The 14,262-nt window shown below is 33.8% G+C and overlaps 1 protein-coding gene across 1 annotated transcript; it reads right to left on the bottom strand.

The window, feature by feature from the left end:
- Positions 1-8,537: 8,537 nt before the first annotated feature.
- LOC138330602 (tereporin-Ca1-like) lies at positions 8,538-9,476 on the bottom strand. The gene is made up of 2 exons (XM_069278162.1): positions 9,261-9,476; positions 8,538-8,906 (listed from the first exon to the last, which is right to left on the bottom strand). Exons 1-2 carry the CDS (start codon positions 9,474-9,476, stop codon positions 8,538-8,540), a joined length of 585 nt encoding a protein of 194 aa, XP_069134263.1.
- Between the last annotated feature and the right edge of the window lie 4,786 nt (positions 9,477-14,262).

Genomic DNA, 14,262 nt, shown 5'->3' with positions numbered 1-14,262 from the left:
ATCACAGCTGTGATGCATCTAAATGGATTTTTATGGACCACGTGGATTCGTGAACTGAAGTGAGTCGGAGTAACAAAGTCAGTAATTCTTGTAATTTTACGTCAAAATAGACTTTCGTCAGTTGGAAGGACTTATACATACTTGTGATATTGGATTCTCATCCTTATACTACGACCTGTGAGGTGTAACTGAGGCATTATCGTCAGTCGATGCGCGATTACCAGAGTTGTCCGATTCGCGGGCGCCATCTTTGTTTACGTAGTGACTAAACATTGTTATTGTGTAAATTCTGAAGGACCCGTCATATTCAAGTACTTTATTATGTGTAAATTAATCGTAGATCAAACGGACAAGCGATAGGCAATTATTTGGATATTTTGTCATGTTATTGATTTTATTGTCCGGCGAAGAGATTATTGTACGGCGCCGGACAAGCGGTGATTGGTCAGATTCGGTCACGTGATCGCTGGTAAGTTTATCTTAGCGCGCGATTTCAATGTCTTGATAGATTTTCTCAGCCAGCGACAGCAGCATATTCTGATACAGCAAGGTACTTAGACTAACATCATGACGTGGGATTTTTAGATCTTATATATATATATATATATATATTCAATAGGTTTTTATCTCCCATTTACTAATACTACATTTGTATATTCCGATGTGGTACATCCAGTCATTCAATGTTTCTGTATTTAAAATAATGATGGTATCTGACCAGTCAACGCGCCGGTATATTCGTCGTATGTCAATAACAATGCCGTAGAGCTATCTCCTACTACACTAGCGACTTTGAGAGAAAGAGAGACCTAGAGGAAGGCCAAAACTGTTACGTAATTTTAAACATGTTCCACATAAATGAACTGATAGACTAAAATAAGTTTATCTACTGTCTTTGAGAAGCGGCATTGGAGGGATCAACGAATCGGCTAGTTCCTGTTATAATATGTTACGAGTTTAATCAATTTGACCAGATTACTATATTATAGTAATCACGAGTCATTCTTTAACAGCTACAACCAAACTTGTCTATAAAGGATACCAAAGGGACATTATAGAATTGTACTGAACGGAGGTCAATTTTAAAGTACATTTGTAAGTTGCACCAAATATGGCTGGCAGGTCAGTTATTTCTATAGACAAGTGTGCTCTATATAGAGGCCAAGTAAAAAATAATTTGCACCAAATCTATATAGCAGGTATTAGCAAATAATGCTAAGACAAACTCATTATTTTTTTGCTTTGTAAACTTGACAGTATATCCAAGGAGAGCGCAGGGTCAGGAAATTCACCTTCCTGGATACGACAGAGGGAGGGCCCTAATACAATGTCCAAAAATTAAAGCTGATGAAATGTTCATACAATTTATTGTCGTCCATTACAATTATGCTATATCAACATTTTTAGAAGTTTCATTTTCATGCTGATGTCAGGTTGACAAGTTCAAGTTTCATTATATTTATCTGCATAATGATAGATAAAACACAGATATACGTAGAGGATGACGTAAGGTGAGCATTTTACTTTTATCGATTGTTTGTTTTGGTTTTGTGATATTACCAATAAATGTAATAAACGGGTTGTAAATAATTTAATTTATATCGGCTATTTCGAAACTGTTCTGAACATTCCGTGTTTGAATGTTTATTTAATTACCAAAAAGATATATAAAATTTAAATTAAAAAAAAAGAATGAAGCTTTGTCACGTATACGTTTGAAGTGTTTATGACACACACATTAGACATTGTAGTGTGTAGGAGTAAAATATTCAGGTTTGTGGGCGATGACGTAATGACGCCCTCGCAATGATCGCATGTCATCAATATTGTACATTCGCGCAATGATATTGGGAATTTCTTTTCTTTACTTGTGCGAGCCTGTTTTTGTATGTGCTTCTTTTTTCTTACTACTATTTCATCGAATCGGTGCGTTGCCTAACTATGGTACAAAGATGATTTAGTATGTACTTCAATGTTTCAAATGTAAACAACGCAATCGTTTGCCTACCTCACCTCAGAGAAATCCGTCATTTTATACCCATACGAAATTGAAAATAGTGACATCGCAACATAACAGCTGTTATCATTACAAAACAAATACAGTGTATGTTTTATCGAATTATCGAAGTTACATGGTAGATATCAGATTTTTTTTATTTAAACATATTGTATTGCTTATAACAAAGGGATTGGGCACAAGTTATGACAACTTATAAAAGCCCTCTCCACTACTATTATATAACAAAATGGGTGAAAGCGACATACACATGAAATATTATATTGTAATTAAAAATATATAGAGAGAGAGGTAGAAAACAAAAGATATAGCGAAAGTAAGAAGTAGGAAAACAGAAAGAAAACAAAAGATATAGCGAAAGTAAGAAGTAGGAAAACAGAAAGAAAACAAAAGATATAGCGAAAGTAAGAAGTAGGAAAACAGACAGAAAAGATTAAGACATAACCAAACTAATTTGTAGAAGTATAAAGTTACAGTACACACTGATTATATAACCACTGTAGCTATTGCATGGCACTTACTAACTACACAGTCATTTTCCATCGTCAGATCAATTGTCCATAAAACACATTCCGTAGATCCATCCACTGTTCACTCCAGTTCATTCTAGCTATCATATCTATGTGCCACACAAGAATATTAAATTCAATTTAACTAAAATACAATCTTTTAAACCAGAAAACTAAAATAATCAGGAAATACATAACAAGAGGGAGTAGTAAAGATAAGGGAGATATTTCGACGAGGTTCAGTGGACCTGTTCACGCAGAAGTGAATTTAGAAACGGTCACTGGCACGGATAAATGTCTGAACAATTTCAAAAATATGTTCATTTGCAATAATTGGCAAACCAGCATTTCCAGACAAAATTAGATTTAGGGATAAAGGGTTATATGGTATCAACTTGGTTAACATTTCATGTCTTATATTTATATATAGCGGACATTGGAAAAAATAATGATAAGCGTTTTCACTGTGGTAGCCACAGGCACAAGAAGGAGAATCAACAAGTTTAACACGATACAAATCACAATTAAGATGGCTACAATTGTGTCTAAGTTTAGTTAGTAGAATATTCAGATGACGTGGTCCGTAGTTGGAAAAACATGGCGGCTTATGGCGTTCAGGAGTGATAGCAGCTTTAAATTTGCTAACTGTAGTTTGTTGCCTTATTGGTTAAGAAAGATTGTTCCAATTTACTGTGGTTGCCGGTATAAACGAGGACCTAGTAATAGCTAGACTATAATTGTGCACTGTATAGTTATTTGTTATTTCTTAGAGGGTATGGGTTTCTATCACCTACTAAGCTTAGTAGCAATGCATTAAGATATGGTGGCGTCATTTTATTATGCATTTTATAAAATAAAGTAAGATTTCTTCGTTCTCTTCTGACTTTTAACGTATCCCACCCGGTTTCAAAATACAACGATTGTCTACTGGCATATACCGGCAACCCAGTAACCATCCTTGCGGCTTCCAGTTGAGGTTTTTCTTACATGTCAATATGAGTATTAGATAAGTCACTCCAGAGTTCAAATGCATACTCATACACAGGTAAAATGAAACTGGTATACATTTTACTAAGGGTTTTCCTATTCAATAGGAATTTTAATTTTGATATTTAAAGAGGTAGTGTAATGGAAATGTTCCTTCCTTTATTCAGAAAGAAAATTTTAATCCAACAAAAACAAAAAAATAATTATGAAAATCGATTCAGAAATCTTCGAGATAATTAAGATCGAAATTTGCCCATTTGCACCTGTTTGAAAACAATCAACGCAACTTCCGGTTTGGCTTCGAAGCATTGTGACGTCATATGAGCAACATTCAAGGCAGTGAGAGCGACCACCTGGCGGTACCGCGAACGAAGGAATAGCTTTTTATTAGGGGGAATCGCTATATTGCACACTTTTAAGAATGTTCGTTTTAGTATATTATTGATACTTTTCTTATATATGATATTTAATGCATTTTGACTAATTTTCAGTCGAATTTCACGTTCGTTTTTCAACGAATTTTCCATAAATTCTGTGTTAGTGCTTAACAAAAAATTGACGTCAATATCATGTTCCGCTGGCGATAAAAATGCATGTAACATTAAAATATAAATTAAATAGACCACGGAAAATCATACCATTATTATGGAATCTGCAAATTTTTATCTACGATCATACGGAATTTAATTAAATTTGGTTAAATAACGAAACTGTGACAATCAACTAAAAATATGTCAAAAGGCATGAAATATATTAAAAAAAATTATACAATACCAGGAAATCTGATTTTACAATTAATTGCAATTTGCAAACGTAAAGAATTGATTTCGACAATGTCATAGGCCAAATACACGTAACTTTTCAGTTTTTTTAACCACAAACATATATGTACAAGAAAGTTTACCACGTTCTCTCTGCATAAAATGTTAACTGAAGCTAGGTACATTTGTAAGTTGTTACTGAGAAGACATGAACGTGCCTCAGACATTGACATATCTGAGCTTTAATTTCCAATATCGCAAGATTTTACAGCAATCATATTAAAGTTAGCTGTTCACTATTTACTCCGTTCATAGGGAGTTTACGGCGTATACATCAAATTTAGTAGATTTTACAGTGATAGGTATTTTATTCTGGTTTTGCAAAATACAAGTCCCGGAACGTAAATTAAAGTTTTTTGCAACATATACTTGAAGATTTCTGTATAGCGACACATTTCATATCATATGCTTCGGTTTGGTTGCAGAAATAAATGATTCAGTAACCAATGGAACACACCTCGTCAATCAGTTGGTATATTATAAATTGACTGACACGTGAACATCGAGGCTTGTAGCCAATGCTATGGCGGGGGCGGGACCTCTAGATCTACGGCGACCTCCCGCAAAAAAAAAATACCCAACATATACATGTACTTCGGTACAAGATTTATTACATAAAAATGCATGTGTTCGTGTCAAATGACAGGTTGTTACATTGTATAGACTTATAGCGATACGATGATCAATATATTGCAAATATTCCAGTTGTGAATATCAGAAAAATAAATTACAGCCAATTTATTCAAGATGCTCCACCGCCGACAGAGTATAAACGATACTCACCATTTGAACTATAATTGGTGTTTAATCGCGTATGTATATACATGTATCTAATTAACACAAATGATAAATTAATTTGATTTGGTGCATACTTATTCAGTACTTCATTGCATATAGGACATAGTGCCACAGATTTTTTCGGGATGCAATTATTTTTTTTTATATCTTTATCTTGAAGTATAATTAGAAGCTCAAACTTTTCAATGGTGGTAATGATGTAAAGCAAGTAACTTTTGTAATACTAAGTGTAAAGTCGTCTTCTCTTGTTTTTGATAGAGAAAAAAATACCACTTGTCAGAGGTCATCTTCAAAAATGCTGAAATCAAGAAATTGAAGCATATTTCATTCTCTTACCGATTAACTAGTACTTAAGATCGGGATTAAGTCGATATTTTGTAAGTTACTACACGCTTCAAAAGTCTGTCGACAGCATAATTTACATTCCATGTATCTTTTACCATTAATCACTGACAGATACTTTTAAGGATTTAATTTGCCGTAAACTAATTATTGTATGATATGAAAGATAACTGCAGAGCTTATAATTAACCGACTTGAAAGAAAAATGATAACATGCATTAAGGTTGTTAATGAATATTTATATGTATAAATATATATCGTAAATTGACACATTCGGAAGTCTGAACTACAATGTACATTATTATTGTACCATGAAACACGTGTGTTTATGACATAAGATTTAGATCTTCGTCGTTGGTTAGAGTTTTAAAAGAAAAGAGAACTATTCTTGTACATGTATAAACAAGTGTCGAAAATTATAATCAATCTTAATTTTTACAATTTATGTTCGTATTCTGTAAATTATAAAAGGGGTAGAATCTACTGCAGTATTTCATATAACAAGGATTTATAGTTGAGGCATTAAATATTAGGCCAATGATGTATCTTTATATCATTATACCGACAAAGATACCGACAAGTTCCGAGATATCGGGAAAATGTCGAGGTGAAAAAAACCCAAGTACCGAGGTCTCCAAGTGCGAGATGTCCTGATACCGCTGCAGCCTGCTGCAACAATGCACCGTCATCCTTTGTGCCGAAAACTTGCCATTTTTATCACATTTACATGAAAAAAACTTCAGCTTAGGAATACAAAAAACTGTATACGTACGTAAAAAGATAAATTCAAATATAAAAAGGCGATGAGTTATAATACAATGTTTTCAAATGGATACGCATCGAGCACGAAGCCATCGTGTTGTCACAACACAGACGTAATCTGTTGCTCACAGTACGTCACTTCCGGTAAAAAGGGGAATTCCCTAAAGTTGAAAATTCTAAAGGTATGTTTTTGAACGGAGATTACTTTTACGCCTTTTATATGTGAAATGACGCACCGGAAAATTTTTTGCTTCGTGTTATAGTATTTTTTATGGTTAATCAATGATTTTATTTAAGGTTTGCTTCCACATTACACTACCTCTTTAAAATAATTTATTCTTTTAGACGCACTGTTACAAATATTATCAACATGATCACCCCATTTAGCATTGGCGCTTAATGTTACCCCTAAATGTCTATGATTATCAGAAAAAGTTAGAACACTGTTATCAAACAATAACTCAATATCGTTATTTTTTTAAAATATTTGAAATAAACAGAACGTCAGTTTTGTTTGAATTAAATGTGACTAACCATTTCTTAGACCATTCATTTATAAGTTGAAGGTCATGATTCAGTACATGTTCAATCTCATTGCATCGATTGGAACCATAAATAAAGATGTGTCATCAGCACAAAGTCTGGCTATACTTCTCAAATTTTCAGAAATATCGTTTATGTAAATCAAAAAAAGAAGTGGCCCTAAGACTGAGCCTTGTGGTACTCCAGCTTTCAAAATTTGACTATTAGAAATCAGAAGAAAGGACATAAAAAGAATTGTGATACTTTAAAAAAAGGCGAATCATTATTTCCACAAACAACTTACCAAGGTGATATGTCAGTGAGGATAGCTTGAATATTGTTTTGTTGGTCTCGTAATGACTGAAATATAAAGTGGTAGTTTTTTTTTATTTCACACTGAGGGACGGTGTTAAAACTAATCCGGCTAACTTAATATACGCTTTTGGTTTGTTTTACTGCTTCAGAAAAGGAAAAAGGAAAGAAAAAAACAACACGAAGCATTTAAAGAAAATACCGCCATATGATCATCACAAGATTCTTTAATTATTATATGATGTGACGTCAAATAATACTACGATTTCTCAGCTGTAAAGTGTCACTCTGTTGTGTGGGTAATGTTTATGGTTAAGTATACGTGCATGAGAAAAAATTGGAGGAGAAAGAACAGTTTTGAAGCCCGGAAGATAGAAAATTGTGCTTTGAACGCGTTTTTATTTATGATAACAAACATATTACAAGTGGAAAAGTCATCATAACATATATCACAGCAAGGAATCTTTCCTAACAAATACAGAATGTCGCAAGCTATACATTTCTAGGCGTATAACCCGAAAAAGCCACTTAGACATACGGACCACGGAGCCCAATTGAGATGACATGCAGATAACGCCAAGCCTCGATCAATAAACATTACGCCTACATTCATACCTGTAACTACACACGATTGTAAATCAACACGTGTGTTTAAAGTACATTGTACTGGAAACAAGTTAATTCCACGAATTTATCCTGGTCTAAATAAACTTTTTAGTTGTGATATTTAAGTGTCTCATGGTAATGAAAAAAAAACCGTTTATTTAAAGTTGAGGTCAAAGATAAAAAAAAAAGTTTTGGAACGCGACACATTGTCTCGCCTAGGTTGACCAACATACCATATTTGAAGTTCCACTGCCTTGTACTGTGGAATTGAATATAGAGCGCGGATATTTGTTTTTATTTATCTAAGGTCAGAGTCAAAATGACATAGTAACAAAAAAGCGACTTATGATTGGTCGAAATTTGGATACCGATGAAAATTGTTATGTATGGGTTTCGGGGGATACCATATGTAATGGCACAATGGGGGAGTGTTTGGGAAACGTCTATAATGATCATCCATTACAATACGTACTTGTTATTAATGTTTTTTTTATTTGGAAAACTTTTACATGTTCATTTTCAATCAACGCAATTAGTTTTCATATATCATACATGATTTGCAAAAACAATTCAGTTGAAACAGCTGGTTCTCATACATGCAATCTGCAGCATAATGTTTATATAATGAAATTAAATGTTTATCAAAACACATTTCCAATACACATTCCATAGTCGAGGGTAAATATAGCCTCTTAGTTGTACATGAAAACCTGTTAAAGAATCACAATCAACATCTGTTTGATAACTCATGATGATAACATCTTAACATATCATTTATGCTGATTTAGTAACAAACTAGACTTCTAGTATGTGACCAAAATTGTAGAATAAGATATTTAGCTTCAATGACGAAAAGCTGGATTAGTTTTTAGGTGCGTAGTCCTTTGATTTACACGGCTTAACAGTGATGTGTACGTTTGAGATGTGGGTTGATCCCATGTTTCCTTCGACTTCAAATTCTCCATCCGGGAAAGTGACAGGATTAACGTCGTTGTAAAACTGCTTTCGTCTGAACTCTAAAACTGGCGTATTAGATTCGTAATACATAGTATTATACCAGTTTTCATCATGCTGTTTGTATCCAGGTTTTGTGATACCGACAGCAAGCCAGTTGGTATAGTAGTCATGGTTGAATGGCACAGACCACATGACCACCACGCGCCTGTCCTTTATCACCCAGGAAACTGAGCCGTAAGTCCCAGTTGCAGTTCCTCCGATTTTATGCGTTATCTGTTAAAATTATCGTGCACAATTATTTCAATTTTCAATTCCAAAAATCAATGGTTTGATACTTTCAATTTTTATTTATTTTTATATTGTATAATGTTTCATAAAAATGTTTCATCTTATCTGGGTTTCATAATTTCATATGGGGAAGAAATTAATACACGGCAAATAAAAACAGAAAATATCACACACAAAATTAGATAAATGTTAGTTTGACCAATTTACAATTCAGATAGGATGGTTGAGAAGTTTTGAAATATACGTGTGAAACATAGACTTATATGTCTAGAATATAGTATATATGAGATAATCAAATCTTTAGAGACTTTGATTTAAAGCACATGTTTCACTTCTTACCATTGCCTCCTTGACTCCAGGGAGAACGTTCATAGGTGGGGTTTTAATCAGTCCACCATCATTGATTGCCTTTGGTTTCTCCAGTATATATTTTGTCCAGTTGGAGGTCTCGATGCCACAGGCCACACTGTATCCACCGCTAGATGTCAGGGCACTCACTGTTGTACCGGCCAATGAGGATCCAGCAGCTATTGCCGCCACCGTGCCAGCAATCATAGTCTCTACGATAGAAATATGATAAGAACATAATCTAAAACAAGAAATGCTAGAATTTTTTCCCAAATCTTTACACGGTTATAACGAACCTCTGGGGATCAACAAAATCACTTCGTTATAAGTATAGTTCGTTACACAAAAATACAGACATCTGACATCACCTAAATTGACCACGTTATTACTATGCATTCGTTGTAAGCGTGTTCGTCATAAATGTCTTTTACTCTTTCCATCGATATAGCTTTAGTTGAAGGGAATGATAACGCAAATAGAAATTCTTAACCATCCTTACTTTACCCTCACCCTAATTGTATTGTTTTCATAGGAGACTCATTTATCTTACCGTATGTACATGTAAAGTCATCTGCAACGTTAAAATCCTTTGTATAAGGCATCCTATGGTTACCTTTCTTGCTCCAGATTTTATACCCACATGGACATGTCTAACGGTCAATAGGCACGCAGATTTATAACGTAAACGAAATTTTGACAGAAATTTCAAAAGAAATATGCAAATTGAGATGGTCCTTTAATAATAAATACCATAATAAAGCTTAGTAGTAAGGAGTTGAAACACAATGGGTAAAAACGTTCTAGATCTTTTCCATTATACGTTTATAAGTATACATACGTAGGAATAATCCCTGATTCTTTAAATCATTATAATAAATACACTGTAATATTTTGCCATTGAGTTAAATGCTTTCCCTTGTTGTGTCATCTAAAGATACATGTACCCATAAACAAAAATATCCATGGTATAATTACACTAAAAATATGTTAATGTTAAATGACCTTCGCAATCGAGAAACTCTTATACAGCAACAATATCACAATAAGGATGTGAATCTGTGAAGTCTAGCTATTGATGTAATATCGGTATTCAACTATTTAAAAAAATAGAACGTTTTTCAAAAGCGGAATTGTACATTATTGTATGTAGTATACATGTATAAATAGACTACAATCACAACTTATACGAACTTAGTAGTATCTCATAGACTCAGAAGAAGAGGAACTTTTATTCTACTGGAAAATATTAACATCTATATCTAGCACAATTAAATTACAACGTAACGTTAAATGTACTCACTAATGTGTCTCTTTCCAGTCCACCTATTCTTTCTTGGGGGGATGTTCCTCGTTCAGACAGCTAGTTCCTGAGTTATTATCTACTACAAGGTACCTGTTATATACACCAGGGTGGTCAGAAAAATCTCAAAATTTATTGGTTGAACTAAACGTACGCGCATGCTCCCTATACCAAATAAACATTTTGAATATCACTAACATTTTATATTGTTTTATTACAAATCAAAGCAAGCCTAGTTTACCATACAATATTTACACTACCTCTTCAGCACAGACACAGCACATTGTGATTCAGATTGCATGATACACATTAGTTTTTCAATGTAGTTTGATTGATATATGGAAGATTATATAAATAAACGAGAAAATCTGTTGTACTAAAATGAAAACTATTTTTATGCTTGTTCTTAATCTTTTTATAACTATATGAGATTAAGCTAATTATATTTTTTGCTTAATTCTGATCGATATCAAAAACGAATTATTGTAAAGCACTTAGTTTTCGCGAGAGACATATTTGCGCATAATTTTCAGAGCTATTTTGAATGCGAATTCAAATGATCACTTGATCTCGAATTTATGTTTTGGCGACTTTTTTGAAGTAATGATTGCTTACAATTGTGTATACGAGGAAACAAAGTGGTATACATAAATGAACTTTAGGTGTAATTATTCTAATTGCATATGGGTATGCAAATAACTGTTGCAAACTACGTGAATCCGCGTTATAAAGTGGTTAAACCAAAAAAAATTTGGACGTTGAAATACTACTTTTCCAATGTTGAAAACAATTGTTGATGTAATGCCAAATGTGTCAAATAAATATGTTATTTTCTTAGATAAAAGATTAATGTTCATGCGAGTCACTGCACACGCACTGACCATACGTTGGTGGTATTAGGCCTGTACATGTACTTAGATACTTTGATACCGTCTATTAATAATAATGGTAAAACGTATTTGTAATTGTATGGCTTTCTATCTTGATACTTAATGGCAATATAACCAACATCATACTATCACCTTCATTATTGGCCTGTTGTACTGGGCCCCAGAGTCTCACGGTTCTGTTGCCTGAAAGAGAAGTCTATGTCTTAGAGTCTATACTATAGACATTGTGCTATCCGCTCTAACCTGGTGTTATATTAGTATCTCAAGTGATTAATTTTATATACTTATACAACCTTGATAAACAAAAATGCTTAGTAAGAACAACGTGCAGTTCACAGAAAAGTATTTTAAAGGATATTTAAGACTGCGTGTTTCTATAATACGGAATTATTTTAGTATTGTTCATTAACATTAATGTTAGACATGGTATTTTAAATACAAAATACTTTAAGATTTAGTTCCCATGTACGTGTATATGCGTATTCGACAAATTTAAGTATCATATTTGCAAAATAATAAATTTATACCGTTTATTTGGAAAGACGAGCTGAGGACACTCTCATTTTATATTACCATGTATCATGCAATATTCTTATCATGTACTGTTTGGTTTCTCTTGCAACGCTACCCCATAATGCAATAAATGGATTGTAATTTGATTTATAACAGCCCTTTCAAATTTTTACTGAATATTCCTATATTTGCTCTTTGAAGTTATTAAAACCATATATCTAGCTATAAATAAACAAGAGTCATGTACCCACTTTAAGACAAAGACTATTTATAACACATATATCAGAATTTGGAGTATGAAACGACAACAGTATAATGAGCGATGATATGAAATATTGCCCATTCATGCAGTTATAGACAACGAAATACATCTTAATTTATCAATTGCTTAATTACTTAATCTTAATTTGCAAAGATGAAGTACACGTCACGGTATTCAGGTTATAAAAGTACTTAGTCGCGTATGACAACGAAAAGCTTATTCAGGTTGATACTAAATATAGAAAAGACTCTTTCATACAATGTATTTTTGATGTAAGCTAAGAGGAAAAGCATATTCAATATAAAGGATTTTAAAGCTGATGACACAATGCCAAGCAATCCTATTAAGATCGGTGTAATGTTTGACCCATTTGCTGTATATGTTTGTAAATCCTCCGGCTAACTTTGGCCCTGCAGGTAGGGCATTAGAATTGTACCTGCTGTCCCTATTGCAAGATCGTAAAAGGCGACTAAATTTAGGATCTTATCTTTTCTCTTCTTCCTAACTGACTTTATCTTTCCTAATGCCACCCATTGAACAGCCTCAACGTTGAGGCCATGAAGTTGAGCGTTACGCCCCTGTGAAAAAGTGAAAAAAAAAAAAAAGAGCGACTGGGTTCGTTCTCCGGGCGTGGACACACCAAAGTCTGTTAAACACGTGGTAGTTTCTAGCTCCTGCTTATCGCTCAACATACAGGCGATTGGGACGCCCCACTGGTTTGCCTTGAACAGTCATATTGTGAACGGTAAGGGTTACGTTAGCTTGGTGACTTCAGTTGGCATGCTTCAGTGATAAAGTGCACTAAGTAAATTGTCAAAAACATTTCCTCTATACAAGAAGACACGACACTGAATATACCGCTGTCACTCACAACACGCACCTACGCACATACATACACGTAACCACACAGCATTCATGGGAGGCCGTCCTGTACATGACCCAATAGCCTGTTAATAGGTCGTTAAATTAATAAAACAAACCAACAACAAAAAGCAAACTATCGCTTTTGTGACAGTTACGCCAGTTAAAGCAAGCAAGAATATAATTCATGATGAACTACTTACTGTGTCATATTTGCAATAAATTCCTTGATATTTTTTGCAGTTCTCAAATGGAATTTTTGTGATGAATTTGTGTAATTGTGACCTCCGTCGAGGACCCAAATGTAGTTACCTTATAACTGTTTGCAGTAAAGTTTTGACTATTTCATCATTCAGCACCCCTCGCGTCGTGTCCTTGCTTAGATATTACCTTGTACGTACAATAGACACTAAAGTTGAACTTACAAGATACAAATGTAACTAGGTTGTACATACTCAAAATGTACAAGATAATAACTTGTACGGATAAGGATACAAAAGTTGTGCGTACAAGATTTTAACATGTACGTACAAGATACATAAAGTTATATATAGAGGCCATAATTTCGCAGCTGTATGTCTTTTCTCCCTTAGTTGAAAAGCCGTAATGATCATGATATAATTCTCCTTGGGTTTGGTAGATGTTTTTCTTTCATACCTACACGTGTAATAGGGCAATACATCCCCGAAGCCTCGTGACGTCACGGCGTCAACACAATTTCTATTTCCTCTGTAACATTTTATACATTTTTTTTTCACAAACTTGAATGGATTTTTACTACAAAAGATGCAAACAACGGAATTTTTGTTGAAAATATCACGTAATTTTTCATGAAAAATTTGACTTTCAGCCGTGGATTTAGAACTTCGAATTTATTTCAAAATGGCGGGATATTTATAGTTGTAAAATTGCAATAAAACGTCGAGGTAGGAAAGAAAAATATTCTTTCATAAGTGGAATATCAAGGATAGGGATAATCTACCCTCGGGATCTACAAAATGTTGCAAATATCCTCGACAAGCCTCGGGTTTTTACTACATTTTTGACCCCCTCGGTAGAATATCCCTATCCTTCATATCCACAGATGAAAGAGTCTTATATTATATCTTAGACAGTTGATATACCTGTACGTGTATTACATGGCATAAGCTTTGTTCACTAAACACA

Source organism: Argopecten irradians, chromosome 9 (genome assembly GCF_041381155.1).
Source record: "Argopecten irradians isolate NY chromosome 9, Ai_NY, whole genome shotgun sequence".
Taxonomy (NCBI): Eukaryota; Metazoa; Mollusca; class Bivalvia; order Pectinida; family Pectinidae; genus Argopecten; species Argopecten irradians.
Note: the sequence above shows the minus strand (reverse complement) of the source record. Positions and strands in the feature narration are given on the sequence as shown.